We start from the raw sequence: 24,761 nt of genomic DNA, 5'->3' as shown, positions 1-24,761 counted from the left end.
GCTGGAAGGCTGGGTAGATTTGGAGGTCTGGGCCAGTGGCCATTCAAACTCAAGTTTGTGTCAGGTAGGGAGTCAGTTTAAGTTTTCATATGATTTAAAATAGCATAACCAGTGCCGTCTGGTACTGCTGTCAGATAAATGCCATTCTGTACTTGGAGATGTTTGTAATTTCAGAGAATCCTGTTAATTTCATGAAAATCCTTACTATACTTGTGTTTGTTTGTTGGTCTGTGAATTTAGTACTTCAGTTTTTTATTCAGTAAATATGGTGGTAGCAGTGCCTTGTGAAGCATGAATAGTCTTGGGATGAGAAGCAAACATGTGCTTTCAAATTAGAAATTCTGCATTCACTCGGGCCTTCTTGTCTAAAAAGAAAGATGTGTTTAGAACCATGCAATGTTTTATAGTCATGCAAAATATTAGATGTTTTTTGGCTGGATACTAACCTATGTCATTACAAAAAGCCTTTGTCATAATTATTCAGGGTATAATCTAAAGTCCTAGATTTTTTATCTGCTATTTTCTTTAGCCACAGATGATGTCTGTGCTTACATTAGTGAATAGTATGAAGTATTAAGAGGAGATGAGGAAAACACAGAATTTGGTAGTGAAGCCGCTACCAAATATCTCAATTTATCTGCATTTTGGACTCTTTACTTCAAAATAAATGTAATTCTCTTAATCAAACTTTCCCACTACCCATGATCCAAAGCTGTTTCAAAGGCATACCATTAGTTTGAATCCTGTTGTTTCCACCTATTTGGATGGAGTACATTCATGGTGAACCTGGAGTATGGCTACTGCTCTGATTTCCTTGGAAGCTAATTTAGTTTGTCCACTACGAAGTTCACCCCAGACTGAACGAACCAATGGCTGTGAAGGGAGAATGGGGAACTGCATTTTAAAATTTCACTGCTGCTTTCAGTGGGCACATCAAAGTGAACACAGCAAATCCTGGCAGGAATTCTTCAGCTTGAGGTTTGCTGTTATGACAGAGAGGATTATTTGGGGTGTTCAAAGTAACTGAGAGACCAGAGACTCAAACTCTTGGTTGTGTCACTAAGACTGAGAAAGAAGTTGGAGTTTGGTTTACCTGCAGGAGACATCCTCAGTTTTCCTCGGAGAAAACCTGGGCATGGAGGTAGTATTGCATTTTCCAAAGTGCTCTCACGGTCTTAGCAGTCTGTTTGCATGGATACAGCATGAAGCATATGGCTTGCTTATTTCAAGGTTGGTCTCAAACTGAAGATTTTTGAGACACACCCTTGCCCGGTGTCTGTCCTCTCTTAAAATGTTAATGCAACATGACATTGAGGAAAACTTGGGATTTTATCTACATGGAAGAAAATTTTAATAAACAGACATGGACTATGGCCAGGGAAAAATAATTTGCCCCAGGTGTTTTCTGTTTTATATAATGTGAAGGAGAAGATTAGTGTTAGAATCCATTATATAGTCCTAGAAAAACCTGCAAGGAGTGTATTTGTGTGTGGTTTTCCTGTGTGTTCTTGCCCATATGTCTTTGCACAGAGCTACTGCTCTAGTTACACACACTGCCAGATGTCAAAGATTTTATCACCCCATGGTATCAACATGTAGTAAAAGTACATAAGGAATACACCCTGCTTTAGAGGTAACCTCCAGACACTTTATCCCCAGTCATTTTATGAAGCTACTTGCTAGTGCTCTGGTGAAACAGTGTTTAACATCCACTTCCAGTGACTGATGGAAAGGGAGGGTTGGGAAAAATCCATTAAAGCAATGGTAGTAGATAAATGATGAATGGGAATTAGTCTGAAAAGTAAAAAATAAGGTGAAGTGTATAGCAGCTTGAAATCAATGTTAATGGCATAGTGTTAGATACTGATTTTGCCTAGACTATATTTCACTTTTCCTTGGGTTGAAACTTAATTTTCTTTTTAAGTATCCAGGGCTCTGTCCAAATCACAAGGGACTCTAGATCATCCAGACTGTAAAAGGGCAGGGACTCACATCTCAGCCTTAACTTGCCTCCTTTGTGGATTTAACATAATCCCAGAATTGTCTGGGATTTTAGTACGGCACTTTCTGTGAGTGATAGGATGCTTCCAAATCTGTATAAAGGAGGCAGTTCACACCTGCCATTCCCGTAAGTGCTTAATTTCACATGACTAGATGAGTAGTCGTCTTTGTCACCTGTCAAAATGAGTCTGTCTCAAACCATACTATATGCCATCTGTGGGCTGTATCTCCGTTATTAATTCAGGACATTTGAGTGATACACCAGCCATTGAGATGGAGTCTGCATGGCAGCAGAGCCTTTAAATGCAGAAGGTGTGCCAAGTGTACCACAAGTCGCAGTAGTATTTCTTTGCTCTTTTGCTTTGATTTTTTGTGTCAGCTCGGTGTTTGTGTTTCTTAACCTCATTGAAGCTGATACCCTACAGATGGCTCCCTCAAACGTGCCCTGACACAGCACATAAGAAATTGTTACAGTATTACAGTAAAATTACTAATTCACTTTTCTTTTTTCTCTGTTGTCCTTTTTTTCCTCTGAGTGCACCAAGCATTATTGAGCGTTGTGCATAAGCTCAAGTTTTGAATAACCTCGAGTGTAAGCTGATTTGAAATGCATTTAAAAAGGGAATAATATGCACACATTCCTCAATGGCAAATAAAAGGGCAGCATAATTTCAAGAATTAAAAGGACTTTAGGGCATGTATTTGCTTTGTTTCTAGTATTATTTTTTGTCATTTTCATAGACTGCTGCTTTTGAAAGTGCCAATTAAAATCTGTTGATTTGACCAGAAAAAATGAAAACTGCAGCATACATTTAAATAAATGAATAGTTAAGCCCCTGACTTCTTATTACTGTGAGTTTTGCAGTGTTTTGTACTCGGTGGACCATGCAACTTTTTCTTGCTGTAATTACAAAGTTGTCTCTATGCAAACTGTGTCTGTTTTGCTGGCAGTATAATTGAAAGCAACCTCAGATACTAAAGGGAGGTGGATGGGGCAATTGCCTCTGTCCTCCTGAAAAAAATAAAAGGTGAGGTCTGAAGGGATGTTCACTATTTCCTTTGGTTTTATGTTAAATGCTTGTTTGTCCTATGGAAGCTGTATGTGCATCTTTGCGAACTCTCTATATTCCTGCTTTTTATTTTTTTGTACTAAAATGGTCTGTCTCTCCTCTACTTCCTCTCAAAGCATTCTTTGTCTTTGGGGTTTTCACATATAGCACATTTCCTTTAAATTACTTCTTAAGACATAGTATCATGGGAACATGAGCTCACCCCAGAGTCAATGTACTTTTTTATATTATGGAGTTGGGAAATGGATGAATCTCTGCTGTGCTTTGGGATACATTTTGTCATGCCATTTTCTCTAATCTAGAATTCTAACATCGCATACACAGCAGATCCTAACGTCTGTAAATGCCTGGTGACATGTTCATTTCCAGCTGGTGGAATATGATTTGGCTTAATAAATGTCAAAATAAGAACCCATTTTACTCTTCCTGAAGGTTTTATGCTGTATTTGTGAATATTGGGTTCTCTCAAAAACCTTAGCAAATTGTGAACTTTGGACAATAAATGTTTCCTTCTAGACAACATGGAAGGGAATATTTGTGTTGTTGAGAATGGAGCTCATGTTCTTTATAACACTAGTAGAAAAAATGCTTTGAGATACATAAAAAACTGGCTTTATTTATGCAAAATTCAGTTTTCTATCACAACAGAATATTTTATGCATGCATCTAGTGCTCTTCTATATTTAATAATCTGTGAATAAAACCTGGTATTGCAAAAAGGGGTTAACATTAAGTAGCACACTGCTTGACCAGTTAAATCTGTGCATATTAGTTGTACCTTAATTATGATTTGCTCGTATGAATGTTGCTCTTGCTCGTTAGACTGACTGAGAATGAAGAGTATTTAAATGCAGACAGATCCACACTCAATCTTGTGCTGAGTGTCAGGCTGTCAATTACTTACAATACTGTCTCATCCCAGCAGTCCTTTGGAGCTGGAGCTTCTGGTGAATTACTAGCAGAAAATAAAAATCACCAGTAATTGAGCAATATGTTAAAAGAATGGGAAATGCATATATGGGATAGTGCATTTGTGCTAAATAAAAATAGGATTTTTATCAGTTGCCATGCACTTCAAGGCATTGAGGTAGAAGATATTGTCAAACTTAGAGCTTGCATAAAAAACTGTGCCATCTTTTAAAATTTCTGCATTCATTGTTAAACAAATAGCATCTCACTTTCCTAGTTATTTATATTATAATAAGTAAAGTTCTACCAACTACTCTCCATGCTGTTTCAAAAGCTTCTAGTTAGTTTAGATGCATAAACCCTTTTGTTTTCTTTGATAGATGAGCTGTCACATTCCCTGTGCTTTGCAGCATCATCTACATAATCTTCAGTAAGACTGCTTGCTTCGTTAGGCATTGGCATTTGTTAAAAAAAAAAAGGTTGATTTTCTTGAGGTGAAGATTTTCTTTAAAAATGAGAAAAATAAAATACATTATGTTCTAGAAACTTCAATAAAACTGCACAGTAATATTTGCTTTGTGTTGTTGTACCACTATTAATCATGGAAAAGATGTAAAATCTCTTCTCATTCTTGGATTCAATGGGTTTAGCTCTGTTAAATTGCAGGGGTTACTGAAAAATGTGAATTCTATGATATAAATCTCATCGTTATGGTTTGCAATATTTTTATTCTGTTTTACTATGAAATTTAGGTCAGCTCACAAAAGGAAGTGATACTATTTGCCTAAAGGTTTAAGTTTTGATTAAAACCTTCCAGTGTTTTCCTTCCACTGGAACCTGCTAAAGCAGTTGCTATTTTAGATCTTGTACTTGCTTGTTTGAAATGAAGGGAAACAATAGAGAGGCTCCCTGGCACTGCCCCGTCTTGGTACAGATGAACTCTGGAGGGGTGCAATTCATTCTATGTCTTCCTTCTGAGCAGAAACCATCAATTCTTTTCTATCCTATGGGATTCTCATTTTTGAGCTGGAGAACAAATTCATGGTATGGATGAAATGAGCAATTCATTTCACTCATTCAGCTTTCTGAAAACAAAAAGTGTGACAATCCTACTTGCCTATTGTGTGTGCCTCTCTACGCTTTAATTAGTTTTCAAGGTTTTATTAGCATAAAGTATGATTGAGACAGAGAGTTATTTAAAATAGCAGTGTGCTGTTGCAATAAATCAACTTTTTAGGGACCTTCCCAATAGGTGTTTCTAATACATATTGAAAAAAGGAGTATTAATTTACTTCTGGAAAAAAATATTTCATTTGAGGAGTGCTTAATGATGAGAAATTAGGGAGGACCATAGAGAAAATTTAAAAAAAAAGGTGTATTTTCTTGCATGTCAGAATTAATAATTTCACAAGTAATTAGTATTAGCTCTTTGGTTGGCTGGTTTGAAGTCATGAAACCATCGCTTTAACCAGTAATGAAATGTACATTTCACCTTAAAATGAGTCAATTTTTGGAACTGGACAAACAGCACTCTGAAGCTCCACAAAGGCTCTTTAAGATTGTAACGATGGCTGCAGCAGCAACAATAGCAGTTCTTATCTTTGAAAGCACTGAACCATTTTCCTGCATGGCGCACAGAAATTAGTGTGGTATCATGCTGAAGGTGTCACTGAATCAGCTCTGTTTTGGTGAGGTGGAGACTCAGATGTGCTTGGGCTCAAGGCTCATCACAGGCTGAGTAATAAGCAATCCACCCAATGGAGATGGATAACATTTTACCCAATGTAAAGTCAGTCTGCTTTAATATTGGAAGCAAATTGTGATAGGGAAGCCAGCTTGCTCATTGTGAAGAATTTCAGGAACCAAGGTTTAAGATGTCTGTACTGGGGGTTACTGGTTTTGTCAAAAAATATGAATAAATGGTACTGTGCAAGAAATTTCTTTTTATTCTTGGATATAACATGTATAATCTTAGAAAGAACCATATCTACCTGTTAATGGAATAGGAGAATTCTTGCTATTTTTGTGTTTAGAAAAATAGGTACCTAGGTTTACAAAATTAGGTACCTAGTGTATTTGGTGGTGTGTGTTTCCTTTGTGCACTGACTCATGGGAAGAGATGTGAAAAATTTCAGCTGAAGCTTTGGACTGTGAAATGCAGTTACTGTATTGTGATACTATGTGAACATCACTTCTTGTTCAGGAACTCGAGTTAGCTTGTGCTCTTGTTTAATAAAGGAAGATGTGGCAAGCCCTTCAGTGCATATTAGGTGATTTTGCTTTGGCATGGTTTGCCTTCTTTTTTTTTAAGAGATTAGGTTTAACACATATTAAGCTGTGAGGAAGGAAAAAGTAAAAAGTTGCTTAGCTAGCCATGGTTTGTCTGTTTTCTGAGGCTGGAAGCAGTAGAGAGGTCCCACACCTAGGAGAACAGCTGGGAGCAGCTAGGGCTGAGCATATGACTCTCACGGCTAGTTTTCCTATCAGCAAATCACAGCTTGCAGTCTGGTTTATATCCACTTCCAAGGGTGGCCTGAGCTAATACCAGTTTTCTGTTTGGTAATGTAGAAGGCATTTTTCCCATATGGCAAAACAGATTTTTGCCCTCCATCTGGCAACCCAAAGATTTGATTTTAAGCTTCAAATTACATTGGTTAGAATTGCATGGGCTTTTAGCTGCTCCAGTGTGACCTGCCTTTATCCTAATGACAGGATAAAGACCTGAGCATGTCATGTCATGTTACATGGGGTAGGGGTTGCCTCTAAGCTTGCCCATCATGTGGCTTCAGCATATCTCCCCCGGTTCATACACAGATGAGGGAGAGGCACTGCCTTCCAACCAGTGTCCTCAGGGACATCCCACATGTTCTTAGCTTTTTAAAGCCCCATTGCTCACAGGGGGTGGGAAGTGGGGGAGAGTTCACTGTTCATTCGTTTTAACAAAGCTGCTATGGGTTTTCCAGACTGGATCATAACTGTGTCATCATTCCCATGCCTGCATCACAAGATCACATCTGTTCCTGAGCTGCACTGCAGCAGAGGAATTTATAAAATGGGCCACAGCCACTTGATTTTCATCCAGACTGTGCTGGTGGTAGCACCGCTCAGCTTCTGAAAGACAACAGTCAGCAGACACCCCTCGTGACATATCCCAAAGTAATATCTGCCACAAAGGGATGAAGTTTTGAGGGAGTGCCATTTTGTCATGTTTCCATATGGACGAGGATTTCTTTGGGCTTCACTGCTGGCAGAGGACAAAATCCTTTTGCTAGCAAGCAAGCTGTTCGTATTATCATGACTCAAACACAAGACAGAATTCAAATACTTGGATTTTTGCCTGCTTTAGGTAAGGGGAAAGAACTGCTGTCTGAACAGCTTGCTGGTACTGACATAAAGATGCACAGATATTGATGTTTATTGTCTCTGCAATTTTCTATGGTTGCACATGGTGTCATTGCAAACAGTAGGTGTGATTTTCTGGTTAGGTGGTTAAATTTGTGTATTGTAATTGCTAGGATAAAGTACACTGACTAGATAGAAATCTTTCTAGTAGTGTGCTTTGTGTTCTAATGTACTCCAGCTGCTAAGGACTGGAAAAAGTATTTCATATGTGATCAGTATCCTAAAGGATGCTTCACATACATTGTTATTTTCCAAATGTAGATGACGCCTATTTTTGTAGAGTCGGGTTAAAACAAATTGTGCTACTTTTTGACCTTTTAGCTCCTACATGATATTTCATTTTTGTGTAGCGCATCCCTTCATTCATAGACACATTATCAGATTCCAGGGAATAGCAAGAAAAGGTAATCAGCCGTTTCAGTCATGATGAAAGACAGAAAGTTTCTCTCACAGTGATATACTTTCAAAATGTTGTTCATTTATTGTTTCCAGATGGAAATAAAATTCTTGATTTTTTTTTTCTGACTGAAATATGTAATTATACCTAGTAATGCAGAGCACTTCAGGAAAAAAATAAATGTATATAATTATAAAAAACCAACAGGAAATAGATGTTAAGCTTAGGATGTTGAGACATGGTGAAGTAAAAATATGCATTAGCCCGTGATGTCCTTCAAATACTCTTTAGGATATTAACTAATAGTTTTATTCAGTGATGAAATTTGATATTCTATGTGCAATCTGTAGTATGGGAAAATCTGTCAGCATTGACTAAGTATGACTGTTAAGTGCAGAGTAGTTGTAATTTGATCAAACCTATGTGGCAAAGAACTTCAGTGTTATTTTAGTGGTAGGGAGGATGAAAGATAAGACTGGAACAGTCTTGCCTTAAAGCTACAGGTCAGAATGTGATATTTCTATCTGAACAGTGCAAACTTTGGAAGATTGATTTATCCAGATTTCTGATGCAATCGTGCAAAGCTTTTGTTTAATTCATTATTCTTTTTCCTTCTGAATGGCTCACTCAGAGTTTCTGGTTATGGAAGGTAAATTTGAGACCACCAGCAGTACTTAGAAGTGAATGACAATGAAACAGTGGGTCATCAGGTGTTTCTGTCTTGTGTTTGGTTTGTGTTAATAATTTGTGTTGTGCTAAATTCACAAAGTTAATCGTTACAATCCTCAAGTACCTGGTGGGAAATCAGTTTATCAGTAGGATCTTTGATTCAAAGCACATGCAGTGCATTTTGTGTAGCTTTAGATACAGAAAGCAAGTAAAGAAAGGAGTTCACAGTGTAAAGAGCTGTTTGCAACCTCCTCATCTCTAGAAGGAGCTTTGACTGTCCATAAGATCCCTGAAACCCTTGACCACAGCAGCTAGGCTGTGCTAGTGTTCCCAGACAGACCATGTGTGTGTTGCATGTGAATCTCTGATACACAAGGCAAGCAAGTTACTTTCTAAAGAATGCCAGTTCTTTTGATATGGAGTATCTTTCTGAACCAAAATGATGCAGTGAAATAGTCAATAATGTTTTTGGGCTTACATCTGTAGCTTTTACTGTATGCAGGGATCTGTAGGGATAGTTGAAAAGTTCAGTTAATTAATGCCAGGCATTTTGCATCCCATTGGTACAGAACCATGGGTAATTACTTTAAATGACAACAGTTGTGTTCTTAATCTTGAAAGTTATTGACAACAGTGATCGCACAAAACATGTGTTTTCTTTCTTTACATGGGGGATAACTGGAAGAAGGAATTCTGATCAGTCTTGTTTAACACTGGCTGGTGGACACCATTGGTTTGGTTCCTCTTACAGGAAGTGCGGTCAAAAGCTCCCTCTTGGCCACATCCCCCTGAAAGAGATTAACTGTGAGACCAGCTTCTGCATGTTACTGTCAGACCAGCAGCTAGTGGCTTTGGGGTTGGTTGGGTGCTTTGGTTTTTTTGAATCCTCTGAGCAGGAAAACCCTATTGAGATTTTAGAATTTGATTTTCATTCTTCACACTTCACCATAACATTTTCATTGTTTAAGGTGAATATGAGAAATAAAACCAACATTTGCTATTTCTACATTTGTGACTTTAAAAATCAAAACTTTGTGGTAAAACAAGATAGGTTTTTAAATAATAAGATATTATAAACAATAAGATATTTTTAAAATTGAATATTTCTATCACAAACAGACACAGTGAATCTGTTTGGGTTTTTGTTCTATCAGATGATTCTCAGCCTTACAAAAGCTGGACTAAAATAACACTTAAATGATTTCTTACTCTCAAAAAGAATTCACAGACTGATCTCATATGTAAGAGTCTGTTATTCAGAAGATGCAAAATTTGAGAGAATGGCAAAGAATATTTTTTCCTATGTCATAGGGTGAGTTGTTTTTAAGAACTTGGCAGATTTAGAAGCACGTTATGAAACATGACTTTCGTTCATCCCTTATATCATAAATCTGTTTTTGAAAACTGAATCAGGTATTTGGAACCAAGAGATAAGCAGAATAATAGGCTTGTAGTCCATAGCTTAATTTTCAGCTCATATTTTTTGTATTTTAGAAACATATTTGATTACTGATAAACAGAAAAGTCACAGATGACTACAAGGATGCTTCATATAAATTACATTCACAAGATTTTCTAAAGCTTAAAAAAGGAAGGTTTCCCACTTTTAGGTACTTGTTCTGTACAATTTCATTTTTGAAAATATGTTCTAGCTGAACATCTACAATTATTAAGGACACAAATAAGTATAGTTCCATTTAAATTGGACACAAAATCTGTGTGGATGCATGGTGGCCTTTTCTTCACTCTTTTTTCATGAGGCCAGCTACCTCCAGCTTCCACTGAGAGCCAGGTTCACTGCACACAGCCTTTCTATGTATCAAATTGTGTGCAATTCTATGTATTAAATTGAGTTTACATGCCTGAGATGGAGTAGCTGTTGCCTTGAATAATGTAACCACTTCTCTGAGACATTTATGTAATAGGATCTTGGACAGAAACTTTCAAAACTGGTTCCAGAAGTGATTTGATAGAGTTTCAGGTTTTGTACACATCTGTTTGTCAGATAAAAAGTGAGTATCGAGAGAGCATTTTTTTCTTCTTGTTCCAAAAATCAGTGCTTTAAAAACTGAGCTCCTGCAAATGAAAAGGCATAAGGATGTCTGCCTTCTCTTTGAACAATCTAGGGCAGCCTTTTAGAAATACAGAGAGAAAGTCTAGATGCATGACTAATATTGCTGATTAATGGCCTGGAAGAATTTGTAAATAGTTGCAGCTTAAAAAGTAAATATGGCAACAGTATGTGTTGTCAGCCAGAGTATCTGTGCCATCAGAGAAAACAGGAGGAGTGGCCTGAGTGAGCCTGACTGGAGCGCACAGAATGCACTGGCAGAAGAGCAGTGCTCAGTCCCAGGCCATTTCCTGTATGCCCACAGCTCAGGGAGAAAGGGAAGATCAAAAACCTTATGTGAAGATGTGCTTGTTCATGGAATATGGTTCTTTGTCCAAGTTCACTTATTTGTTGCAGGACAAAAATTAACAAGCAGTATGATACCATATTGCATGCAATCTCAGTGCTGGTTGGTTTCAAATTTAAGAAATACTTAAACTTTGTTGCCTGACTGTATGTCCTTAATTGGTTAAATAATAAAAATGAGAGAAACCGGACCATCATATTCTATTCTCTGTCTCACATTCCTTCTCCTTGCCAAGCCTCTGTTGGGAGGTTGGTTTCGCTTTCATTAGGAGGTTTGGTTTTGCTCTTACCTTGTTTCGCTCTTACCTTGACTTTTTCTTCCCCTGACCTTCTGCATTTGTACAGTCTACATTTGTATCACATCCTGTTTTAAGCTGCCCCCTGATTAATTATACTCAAATTATAGCCAAGCACTTTTAATTTCAGTCCTTTTCTCTGATGTAACACACGCAATATTTCAGACCAGTATTGGAGCATGTTTGCAAGTGATGAGGTGTACCTTAATTAGCAACTGGCCAAGTTTAGGGATGCTCCAGTTACAGACATTCTCATTTTGGTATCTGAGAAGTTACTTCATTCCAACAAGAAAGTGACTAACCCTTGCCATCTTCTGAAAACAGCCACTGTCTGAAATCACCAATTTTCATAATACTTTGCCTCTAAAATTTTCTTTTAATTGCGTAATCAATACAACATAGGGAATGTGATCCCTATCTCAAAGGAGATTTGATTTCATCACTTTCTTCTTATTTTCTCCTAAAAAAAATTGCTTTCAGATATTTGCACCTGTCCCTACTGTTTCAAACTGGGCTGGGGCAATTTAGTATTGTTTGGGTTTTAGAAGTATTACTGCTGATACTTACCCCATATATTAATCTGAGTTTTCTGTATTATTTTCATAATGCTTTAAAGCTTCTTTTTCTTTTAATAACTCTCAGGAAATGGCCAAGATTCTCAATCATCCAAGAGTGTATGCTTTTCTGCACATACCAGTCCAGTCAGCCTCTGACAGTGTGCTCATGGACATGAAAAGAGAATACTGTGTGGCAGACTTCAAACAAGTAGTGGATTTCCTTAAAGAAAAGTAAGTCTACTAATAATTGAGAAAATGACAGTGTTGGGTTTGTTGCAATGTCAAGAACATGTGGCTGAAAACACAATTATTTGCAACTTCATAATTAAGGTATGAAAAAAATGAGGTCCTTTAAGCTTTCAAAGTCTTTGAGTTTTCTGTAAGCCCCTTGATGTGGTTGGGCTCAAGCTTTTATAAGCATCTTAAATCTCTGCATGACATGCTTTTAATTTGTCAATATATTCCCAAACTTTTTTGAAAAAATGCATTGTTAAATGATTTTTTTATACATAAACTACTATATATAGATTGCTTGAAGTTGGAGTTACTGAAGTTGTCTTTAATGCGGCTTTAGAGCATTGCACACTTTGTGTACCGGAGATGATCCAGCTCCAGCAATTGTAAATGGCTTGGTTTTGTGTTTGTTTGTTCTAATAAGTATTTTATGTCCTATATCTTATGTAAATTTGCATCAATATAGTAACGCTCTAATCTTGTTTAGGGGACTGATGAGTTCTAGATTAATTTCAAAATTATTTCCCTTAATAACACAGCTAATTGTGAGAAATGAAAGAATGTATCATTAATGTATTTGCTTATGCTGACACCAAGATGAAAGTTGTATCTACCTGCAAAGCATTTGTAACTATAAGTAATAATTTCATATCCAAGAAAGTATTTTCTTAGCTTTTAAAAAGTTAATAGTGACATATTTTGATGGGTATTTCTGCACTGATTATCAAAAAACCATGTGTCTGGAGAATAATTTCTGACACCTTGTTTGGCTGCTTTCTCTCTTTCTGCTTTCTTTGTTTGTGTTTTTGTTCAATGACTTAAGGCAGTGACATTGTACCTTTGACTCTTACCTTGCATTAAAATACTGGTACATCAAACCAATCAAACTTTCATGATCAGTTTTTTTGTGATAATTGAAAAATTGAGAAGTCTAGCTATGTAAAACATGTCATCTAATAGCTGCATGGGAATTAAAATACGTAAGAAAGAAAGCCAACTGTGACACAATAGAATCTGTTTTGCAAACTGAATGTGTAATTTATAGGACATTCCTATGCATCTAGGACAACTGATGGAAACGGGGCTGCTTGTCTTCATACAGGTTGATTTGCATTAATTTTCCACCACAAACAATGCCCATGAATTCTTGGCACTAAATTTCATGTGACTATGGATCAGTGTTAGTTTTTAATTAACAGATGTATTGTATTCCCACGTATCTTAAGTGGAACTGTGTCAGTTTATGTCTTAGTTGACTTGAAGTTGATTCATTATTCTCTTCAGTAGTTTTAGAATTGGAAGCTATTATCATAACAACAGCTGGATTTTTGATTACCCAGTATAGCTGGCACATGTTGGGGCATATGGGGATTTATTAAATCATTCAGCTCTTGCACACAGCAAAGAGTGAATTACTTAATACCCAAATTTAAAACAGCTGGTCACTAAGCATATAGTAATGTATGTCATACGTCTTTTTCCAGGGCTTTTTTGTAGTGAACTTAACAAGGAAGAAAACTGGTTTGATGTCTTGATTTTAAAGAACAATAAACTTTACTTATCCTACTTATTAAGAAAATACCAAACTATCTAGTAGTTCCTGTTAGAAAATAGTCTCCAGATATTAAGATGGAAAAATCTTTGAACTATATGGCAGCAGGATAAAGAAGCCATGCAAGGTAGAGAAAATGTTTTGGATATTTGAACATGTGCTCATCTGTAAAATGCAAGGTTTTTTTCTTTGCCCTTAAGAGCATAGAGTCTTTGTTTGTAGACTTTACTCTCGTGACAGCAGCCAGCTATTACATTCTCATGTAGATATTCCTTTAAGATCTCAGCACAAAATTTACCAGAACTTAACATGGCTGCAGACAAATCCAGAGCCTAGAGCCAGAATAGCTAAAAATTAATATATGTTTAAACTACTTTAATAGCCAAAAGGGATTATCTCCCATTTATCAAAAAGGTAAAATAGAACCCCCTATATCTCTTTTCTCTATTGCTGGGGCCATAAAATTATCTAGAAGCTTCCTGCACAAAATGTACAAGGACTTATCAGTAGATTCGAAATGTCACCTTTGTCTCTAGAATGTGACGTCTGCTCTAATAATAACTTCACCAAGAGTTTTATGAAAGCAACAGTTATATAGGTTAACCTGCTGAAGAAGTAAAGCCATGGATCAGGGAATGCTAATGGTTATCAGTTAAGTGTTTAATAACTTGCATTCAGACATCTAAGCACATAAAATTTAGTCCAGCAAGTAAAAATGAAAGAAAAAAGGAAAAGAAACAGTTATGTCACAATTTTTGTTTTGGAACCCCAAAGACATAACCAACTGATTTCTGAGTCTTTTTCTCAATCAGGCCAACAAAACACTCTGGGGCTTTTATTCTCCAAGATGAGAAAAATGCTTTTACTTCCTCTGGAGAGCCATAAGTGACTGCAGAGGCATCTTCTTCAGAGTGAGGATTTATTTATATCCTGCTGAGCACAGAATACCTTATAGAGAAGTTAGAGTTCTCCAAGAGTACTCCAGACAGAGTACTCTCTATATTGAAACTCTCTTTTTTAAAAGAATGGAGCATTCTTGACACTCTGTTCTGTGAAGTTAGAAATGTCACACTTTTCCTCTTTTTGAGGACTCTCTACAGGCATGAGCAATAGAAATGAATTTTAAAAATTAGTATTGATGTTCTAGTGCTGGCTTTTGATATGCAACTCTCTGTATTGCAGAGCCACTCTCCCTAACCATGTGCCAACATTTTTGGTTTACTATGAAGATCAATAGCAAAATGCATAGAATATAAAGCAAGAAAGGCAAATCCATTAGACTGTGAAAAACTGAAGTACAAAAGGCTTCTTTTATACTTCTTTTTTTGAAATTCCTTCTATCATATTTTGCACTTTTTTGCATGGAAATTTCAGTATGTTTGACTGTTTAGGAAAATACTGTTGAGCAGTTGATCCACCGATCTGCATGTATCTGGAAATCTAATATATAAATAGAGATATATAGATATATTTCCTGAGAATTTATTTTTAAACTGTTTTAGAGAACAACAGCATAAAGTGAGGATGTATTGATTATTATTGTAGAGGGTGTGCACAGTCTGTAGGGATTAAGTAAGAACTAGTGCCCTGGTCTATCGTCTCTGGGGGCTAATAGAGTAATCTGCAGGCACTATTCACAGGACTGATTCCTGCATGAGTTTGCAACTAAATAGAGGACTTCTAGAAATTGCTGCTAAGTGAATTTAATCCAGAGATAGATTTAGTCTTTTATCATAAAGTCTTCTTTTTGGTGTCATTATATCAAAATGTGCGCTGTTTTTCAAGTGATCTCAACTTTCAGGATTCAGCATAGATTATATTTCTGAAAGGTGATGTTTGTAGTTGCAAAAAGAGCAAGACAGCTTTAATTATCTTGAAGTTCTGAAACTTAATCCCCTGAAATTTACTTTTGATGGTAAAAGCAAACAATTGGAATGTATTTGAGTTAAAGAAACCTGAGATCTGAATGTCATACTTTGTAATTGCTTGAATAATCAGCAATGTGAATATATACCCATTAAAAAGTCCTTAGACTGGTAATGTGTTTTCCAAATTTGCTTTTGTTGCCCAGACTATATTCTCTTACCTTTTTGGTTTGTGAAGTGATTGTTCATCAAAATTTATATTTATGTCTCCTAATACTGCTGCTTGATAAGAGATTTGTAAACCTAAAATCTAGACAAATAGAAAAGTAGGGAAATTTAGAGCTAGACTGAAAGACTATACCTTTCTGTTTTGGAGAACAGAGTAATTCTGAGGAAAAGCTGGGTTTGCCTCCCAGTTTGTTTTTGTTTGTCCCCTGAGATAGGAGCATAACATTAATTGTGGAGGGTTACTGCTGTTCATTTGAGACTGTCTCATAACTCAGACTGGAAACATTGGAGCTTTCCAATATCATCAGAAGGACAGCAAACTTGGTCTGCCAGCAGAGAAGCCACAGCTCTGTCAGGCAGAAAGTTCTGGGGTTTCTTTTCACTGGTTCTCCCTTTTCCATTAAAATCTGACCTACTCAAAAGCCTCTCTGAGCCTCCATTAATTTTTTCTGTAATCAAGCCTTGATTTTTCAGCACAGGTAGATACATAATTACTGCGGTTGGAAGAAGGCAGTAAAGGACCTAAAGTAAATGTGTGCAGTGGAAAATAAATCACAAACTTGGAAGGAAATTATTCACTCAAGTGCAAACTGAAGACCTAATTGCCCAGCATTACAGACAACTGCCTGATGTCCCAGGAAACTAGAGATATTGTCCAAACTGAGAGAAGGTGTTACAGAGTCCTTTTGGGACAGCTGGCTTCAGCAAGGCTCCTTACTTCCCTGACATTTACTGAAAGTAGAATCAGAGGGCCATGAAAAGAGTAATTTTAAAATAACCATGTACTATTTTTATATACCTTTTTCTACTCACTTTCAAAATGCAGGTAATTATGAAGTAGACTATATCAACTCCCTCACTTTTTTACAATGTGAATGTGTTTCATTTTCTTTCTCAAAATGCACTTCTGTTTCTCAGAGAGAGACAGAGCTCATTTTGAGCTCATTTTGCAGACGTGTAAATCGTGTCCCTAACAAACCTTGACAAGGCTTTCAGATTTGGGCTTTTTTTAATGGGTTTTAGCACATCTGTTCTGTCAGTCTGACTACTGCAAATGCAAATGTCATCTGTTTAAAATCCTTATTACGTTCTCTGCTAAGAAATTGCTGAGTGTATTTGGTACTTATCTGTAATTTTATACCTCAGTCTCTAGACTCTTTTCTCTACTCTGTCTTTTGTCTGCTCTTGGAGTCTGAACTAATCACTTTACCAAACATGTCTCTTTTTTTTTTTCTTATGTTTTAAATTAATTGAGTGCCTTTAAAAGGTATTGAATTAGCACCAAAAGCTAGAACGTGGGTGTTTTTTATCAAATAGTACAGAGGTATATTCAAGTTTGTGTCTAGACTTGACCCTAGTGCTTCATGGTGTAGCTTTTGATGGACAAACTCCTTTTTATCACAGGATTAGTTCTCTTTAATTGTCTTGAAATTTAAATTTGGACTTTGGTAGGTTAGTAACCCTTCCTGCCCTGCATTTGATTGACAAGGTATTGGAAAGAGGGGTAAGTAGGCTAGAGGTTTCAAAGGTGCTGAACTAACTAATTGTAACATGACTTCAACCTAGCTAAATGTTGTTTTAGGAGGACAGTCTTTCCATTTTGGCCTGTACAGCACTTTGCCCTTTTCTCAGCTAATGCTACTGCACCCTTACTGTTCAGCAAGGAGATACATTTTTCCTAGTGAGGGAATGAAAGGCAGGAAGGCAATATCTGCAACTTCTGAATCTTTGTCTTCACTGTTCTACAGATTGTAATTCAGGTTTTGGTTAGTTCATGGAGAGATCTCTTTACTGCCATGGTTTACAGGATTAGATTTTTGCCACTTTGTAAATTACTAGTCACTGTTCGGTAGCCATAGTCTTTCATGCCAGATGCATCAAGAATATTGGAGTTTTCTGGGCTGTCAACTCTCAGTTATCCTGTTTTTTGTGCATCTTGTCGGTTCACGTGTGAGGATGTACACATAAAAATACGGAAGTCCCAAGCAAATCATGTGATGTGATGTTAACGTAAAATAATTCCAAATTTACAGACTACTTTGAAGATTAGTTGACACCAAATGTAACTTCAACCTGTTTATTTTGAGGAAAATACTGTATAAGGAGCTATGATTTCAAAATTTCCATGCTCTGTAATTTTTTTATATTAAGTCTCTTTGGATTCTGGATCACTTTGGGTCTGCATACTGACCTGTTTAGCAGGATGTGCATGCTTATGGGTACTCCCATTTTACAGCATTTTCTTCTATATAACACACAGGTTTTTCTGGAGATAAGAGAACCATTATGTGAGGGTTGGTTTGGGTTTTTTTCTCCTGGTTCTCAGGTTACTATTCAACTCCCATAGTAAGAACTGGAGGGTGAAGCCTGGGAAATCAAGTACCCAGGATGAGCCCAGCTTGCTGAGTGCAGACTTAGTGGGCACACAGGGCGTTTGCCGTTCAAATCCTTTGAGATCATTACACTGTGATGCTCTGCTTTGGCCAAAATTTCAAGGAATAATTTTTTGAATAGTTGCTGGAAAGAGAAGATATGTGCCCTGATGAAATGTAAAAGCAATTTCATCTGATTATTATACTTGGCTTACAATCTGGCTTACTCTTTTTGCTAAAGATAAGTAGTGAAATTGCTTAGACGGATACTCTCTGTATGCCGTTATTATTAGGCTCTCCTTTTTCTGGGCAGCCTTATCTGCAGTTTTCTTCCGTAAAATCCTAATGTGGGAGTATTGTTAGATGATGCAGTAGAAATTAGTAAAGTACATCTAATTCAGTTTCTTCAGTGTAGCAAGATGGTATCTTTTTTTCCTTTTTTCTTTTCCCCCTGAAGGCATGTGAATGTGTTCTTTGGAAGTAATGATACAAAATCTGTAGTAAGGATATAAGGAAGGAATGCAGTAGTGGAAATAAGTTTTAAAGCATTTAATATTTATGAGTTTAACTTCTTGTTTGTACTTATTGGGATATTTCTCTAGTGTTTTAAAGCAAAATGGCTAAAATCACTTTGGCTTTTTCCTGAGTACTTATTTTTATTTTGGTTCACTTTCTTGAAACACAACCTGGGGAGGGAAGTCTAATTTGTTTTTAAAACAATAACTGTAATTAATATCAATTTGCTTAATAGCAGATTGACTTGGCAAGTAATTCTCAGTTTTAATTTGCTCCTGAGATTTTAAGCATATCCAAACATATATTAAGATGTATAAGTATTTGTGATAGCAGATTAGTACAGATATAAATATGTGTACACCTTATAGTGCTCAGATATGCATCAGAAAATTCTGATGATGGCATTAAATTTTCATATTTGATAAGTTTCAGAGAAGTATTTCTTCATTTCAGTGTGTATTTTTTTCACATTTTTTGCCATAGTACCAAGTAATGAATTCATTTTGTAAGCCATGTTATTCTGATCACATAAGACAATGTGACACAAAGGAGTTTTTGATGAAGGTGGTAGCTGGCCAGCTGATAAGTGCTGATTGAATCTACATTTGTCGAACTTTCAGGGAATATCAGTTGAAAAGAATGAATTAATGAAAAAGGCAATATTTCTGTAACTGTTCGGTACCTTTAATGGTTATTTTTTTAAACACAAACTGCTTAAATGAAGAAAACTAGGAAACAGAAATATACAAAGCCTTTTAAACCTCTTTAAAAGTGTAGCTATCCAATTAAAACTGTTGCATTCAAGAAGAATGATAATTCTGCTACCCAGAGGTTTTGTCTGTATATTTATTTGGGGACAGTGGTACAGATTACTTCGGCTAAGCTCAAATTTTGTTCATGTGCATCTTATGTTGGTCTGTATAAAGTATTCAGAAGTTGATGATTCACCTCTTTTTTAGTAAGAATGTCATTTATAGTTGTAAACTTAATATTACATGGCAAAATAGTCACAGACCTGAAACCTTAAAAGGTTTGTGCATAAGACAAATATCTGACTATAACAGAGGAATGTTTATTTTCCACAGCTGAACCACTTATCTCATGCACTTATAATTATTTTTGTCTTTCTATTTTGCTCCTCATCATTATGTAGAGCTGTCATTTTGTTTAGTAGGAGTAATTGACAAAGTCCAGCTGTTAAATTACTTCATAACAGGAGGACAGTATTGCAAGTCTGGTTGGAGGACAGTATTGCAAGTCTGGTACAAGAGGCAATGTACATTCTTCTCAATCCACCTACTGGAAAATTGTAATTCAGGTGCTAGTTCAAGCTGGAAAATGTTAGTTCCTATGGGAACACCTTTCCCATAGGAGAAGAGAAAGCTAGAGTGGCTGATTGTAAGCCATTTTGTCTTGAATCTGGAGAAAATATTTATTAACGAAACCCAGAGGCCATAGAAATAAATTATCTTATAGTTTGCTGGGTCAGATGCCTCCGTGGTTGGCCTCTGGAGGAGCCTTGGCCCTCAGCAGGGGAGGCAACTCTGAGATCAGAACACAGCTCCATACAGACTTGCAGTCAGCTTTGGGGTAATACCTTTTGAACATCTCAAACCCCAACAAATTTGAATCAGTCTTCTACAAAAAGCTTTGTATTACAGAAAAATACTGATCTCTCTGAGCTTTTATCTGCCTTGAAGGATTTTTGTTGAGACAAACTTCTCAACAAAACACAAGCCGTCAACTTACTACACAATGGTACACACATCTGAAAAATGGGTTGTGTGATCATAGAGCTGCTGCTGAATTTGTGTGTGTGTGTGTGTGTGTGTGTGTCCCACAGTTGATGTTTAGCCACTGTGCTTGGTGAAGGGAAATCTACTGTCCCAGACTCTGCAGAGTGAGGGAGGCAGACAGACAGACTGTAGAGTTCAGGTTTGAACAACAGATTGGCACAATTTTTCCACTGCAGTGAGACAGCTGCTCCCACACTGCTGATTTCAGATTTGGGGAGTACCTGACTCACATGTTTATTCCTAGAAATGGCTAAGGCAGCCAGCTGGACTCCCAGCTGTGACCTGGGAAGTATTTTTCCATGTAGCATACTCTACCCCTGCAGGCTCCCTTACTATCACAACCTTGCCACACTAACCAATACAACTTTCTGTGGGAAAAAGGATTCCTTATTACCATTTATCATAACATAGTGAACAGAACTGTTAGTGCTTTGCCAGAGTATTTCAGAGTGATGTACAAAAAGAATGTCCTAGTTATCTGGTTTTTGTCTTCAAAAATGTTAAAACTTTATATAAAAGATCAGACGTGATTTTGTTAAGATTTACATTCCTGCTTTGTTTATGTCTTTAAAATATCATACAGAGTTAATGGCAGTAAGTCATAACATGCTTTGCTGCTGCTGGTTACCTTAGATAATTTAGTTATATTTTCTACATAATGCAAATTTTTGATGTATTTTGAGAGTTTTCATCATTACAAGAATAGAAGAAGCTGAAGTCTGTCTCTTAATGTATGTTTTCACAAAATACAGCTTTTACTTGACAGCATTTAAGTGAAGTACAGTAATTATGACATTAAGTGATGAGATAATATTTCTGTGTTTTCATTAATAATGCAAATAAACATATTTTTTTCTTAAGGCAAATGTTCAAATAATTCTTAAGAACAAAAAATTGTTTTGTTGATTGAACTAAATGTGCATTGAATCAGTGATTATGTTAGTATAATGGCAGTGGCTGTGGATTTTTAATTCTGTTTTTTGTAATGTAGCATCTCTATGGGATATGTTCCCATCCTCTGCAAAGAGTTTGCACAGAAATTAATTGTTCCTTCCATTAGACTTCTGGAGCATCCAGAAGTTAGCTTTGATGATTTTCCTTTCATTTTTTAACTCTGTCACAAATGCCTGTTTCACATCCAGTTTAAATCATCTTCTAGTATTTTTGATGAATTCTTGGTATTAATTTATCCTTCTTTTTAAACTTCTATCCTGAGATTTTTCCTCTGATCTGCTGGGTTTTTTTCCCCTTGAAACAAGAATGTATTTAATGACCTGGTATAAATGTGATTTTTCCTATTTCCCAGAATGTTGCTTTGGTTTGTGTTTTTTTTTTTTTTTTTTTTTTTTTTTTTTTTTTTTTTTCCATTTTCTGATGGACTTCCTTCATAATAAATAAAATGCCTTTATTACATTTACTTTTATTTTATTACTTTTTTATGGGATAAAAAACACATTACATCTGAATACCTTGTCTTTCTGATAAGTGAGCCCTGACCCAGAAACTCACAATGGCGTCTTCCAAGTATTTACTTCCTAAATTCAGTGTGCTGTTTTGTCAAGGAAATCCCTCACAGTGCAAGTTCTCAGTTACTCCTGTAGCACCTGCATTGCCTCCACAGAAAGCCAGGCTCGAAGGCTTGGTGAGGCACCTCAAGGTGTGTGTTGTCCTTGTGCAGCTTTCTGCCAAGTTCTGAAACCTGAAGCAGGCCCAAAGAAGTGTTTTTGCTGTGGGAAATGGTACCTTTGCAAGTTTGATATACAGGGTTATACTGAGATGCCATTGTTGCACCTTGCAGGCTGCCACAGTTAACGTAAATTGACCTTTATCACCAAAACAAGTTTGTTCTGGAATTATTAGCTGTGATTCTGGAGGACAGGATTTTAAAGTCTTGCATCTTTCTATTTACTTTTGCATATATACAATGGATTTTAGGCCTTGCATTATCTTTTGGGAGTTCACTACGATCATTGCCTGTGAAGGTAGCGTGTGTTTTAGCTGGAAGGAAAAAAGGGATTTGAGCTCTCGTCACGGATTCTCCTTTTGTTCCTGTTTTCCAGAAAGGCAAGGTAGCCCATGTAGTATTTCTGAAGTCCTTCTTCAAGGTGACGTCCACCATTCAGCTATTTTAGGAAAGTCATTGTGCCTTGTTTTTCTCCTTAAACCTCCTGCTTTCCTTTACAGATACTTATTTTGTATCCTGCCTGCATTTCACCTTCTGTATGTTAGGGAAGAGCCCTAAAGAGCAATCCCTAAAGATCTTGTATCTGGTGATGAAGAGTTCAGGCAGGTTAACAGATACCTCAGACTCTCACAGTAGATGAGAGGAATGTTACAAAGTCATTAATAGGGTTCATCTGCTGCTTCTTTAATAGCTCCTTCAGTTAAACCTCACACAACTACACTCTGCATCATACCTTTGTATTTTTTATATGTGAAGTGGACATTTGAAACCACTTACATGTTTGCTAAGTGCTCCTGTGCCTAGCCAAAAGCTGCATTTGGCATAGCTGTCCTTCAGTCTTGGTTCATATAGAGACACAATGTGCCTGTCTTCAGATTTTCCATACTCTTAGATCATTTGCAGTGACTGCAGGAGTCCCTCTGAAGAAGAGAGGTTATTTATTTGCCCGTAACAGATTTTACTTTGAGATATGCTGTCTGCACATTTAGCCCTTCCATTTAGATGTGTTCCTTGCTTAGATCAAATCAGGGGACTCTGAGGAGGTCTGGGCTGCTCCTGTTACTACATGAACTACTGGCTGACAGATGTGGGCCTGAAGGATGTTTCTTTGGATGCTGCTGACATAAAACACATCATAGTTCAGTGCTTGCTTACACCACCATGTGATCACATGTAGGCGACTCATCTTCTCTGGTCTATAGGAAGATAACTGGTCTTTATCCTCTCCTTAGAATACTTCTTCTATTTTTTGTTAACGGCAAGCCAGATGCCAAAGAAATTTTGTTATTGCTACTATTTTTTAGGGTTCAGTTTTTCCCTAAAGGGAGAAATACTAACATTTAAACCTATTCGGCTGAAAAATATGGTATGTTCTAAAAAAAAAAAGTACAAGAAAAATAGAAGAAAATGAGAACTGTAAAATGTAATGAATATTTTCAGATTTTTTTTTCTGGTAAGGTAAAACCCTAAAAAACGTTTAGAGAAATGCTAACTAGTATGTCTTCTACTCAGCTGATAAGAAAACCCAACCTACTGAAATTCCTGGAACTTCAACGCTGGCACTGAAACAGAAGGAAAGGAGGTGTTGTGAATTATAAAGACTTGCAATAGATCACAGAGGATGAAATATTTTTCATTAATGGACTCAAAGGTTAAATCAATAAATAATTTCTGAAGTTATTCCATGTTTTTCTACCTACTTCAAGCATGTCTGAAATTCCCACCCACATGGAATAAGGATTTTCAGAATGCTGTTACATAGATGGTAGTTTTGTATCAGTTGCTCAATATTCTCTCCATAATGAATGAGTTTAAATTGTTTGAGATACAGCCTGTTTCATCCTTAATGATCCTGATTTGCTACTTCCTTCAGACTTCCTTTTATACCATGCCTTCTGTTTTTCTCATGGTTGAAAAGCCGGTGTCTGTGTTAGGCCTGACACGTTACACCCAGACATTGGATTTCAGCTTGGGACTTTAGTTTTTGCACCAGCCTTGTGGATCTTGCTGCCTAAGAATTCTTCCTATTTTGTGCTGGTATTGCAGAGCCAAAAGGGCACTGTTGTGCCTGGCAGGCATTTGACAGGTTTTCCAGGTTCTTTAACTGATGCCCAAAGGCTATTGTGGAACATTGTGTGATTTGATAAAATTGGTTTCAGTGATACAGTCTGAATGCACACATTGCTGTTTCCACTGAATTGATTGGATTCCATTTTTATATTCTACTCCCTTTGTATTGTACTTTGAGTATTTTATAAAATTATTCATTACATTTAAGTGGGCTTTAGCAGAAGGAGTTCATGGTAATGATTACATTCAAACTTGTGTTCAGCTTGCAAAATTGAGTAGTTATAACCACCTTATTTCATTCATTTGAGACATTTTTTCAGTTCTCTCTGTATTGATTTCATTTAATTCTGCAGTTTTAGCCTGCTACAGAAATTTGTTGGCTTTTGGGGAGGTCTCTTCCCCTGCAAATTGTAATATGATTTTCTGATTAGAATGTTGGAATGTTGGGAACCTCAGGAAAAACATTTTTTTTTTTTCATCGCTGTCAGTCTTGCTATCAAGATCTCTCTCTTTGTTTCTATACTCATCTCTTTAGTAACAAAAGTTTTCAATTTATTTCCTTTATCAGAACTGTTAGATTTAATATTCCCATCTGATGACATCACTGATGTCCTTTCATAATGACGCTTTTGAAGGTTTTCAGTTCTCTTCCATTTCTTTCTTAAGTATTGCTTTTTTAACTTTTACCAACTCTTTGGGGACTGATGCTAGTTCCTGAGCAGTTGCC

The 24,761-nt window shown here is 36.6% G+C and overlaps 1 protein-coding gene across 2 annotated transcripts in view; it reads left to right on the top strand.

The window, feature by feature from the left end:
• The window catches only part of CDKAL1 (CDKAL1 threonylcarbamoyladenosine tRNA methylthiotransferase), a 378,544-nt gene that overhangs the window by 237,367 nt on the left and 116,416 nt on the right, over window positions 1-24,761 (top strand). For both annotated transcript variants that reach the window (XM_077180180.1, XM_054642274.2), the window contains exon 11: window positions 11,803-11,948. In XM_077180180.1, the coding sequence (XP_077036295.1) occupies window positions 11,803-11,948 (146 nt within the window). The remainder of the gene's footprint in view (window positions 1-11,802; window positions 11,949-24,761) is intronic.

Source organism: Agelaius phoeniceus, chromosome 1, assembly GCF_051311805.1.
Source record: "Agelaius phoeniceus isolate bAgePho1 chromosome 1, bAgePho1.hap1, whole genome shotgun sequence".
Lineage (NCBI taxonomy): Eukaryota > Metazoa > Chordata > Aves > Passeriformes > Icteridae > Agelaius > Agelaius phoeniceus.
This window is presented reverse-complemented; position numbering and strand designations above follow the sequence as displayed.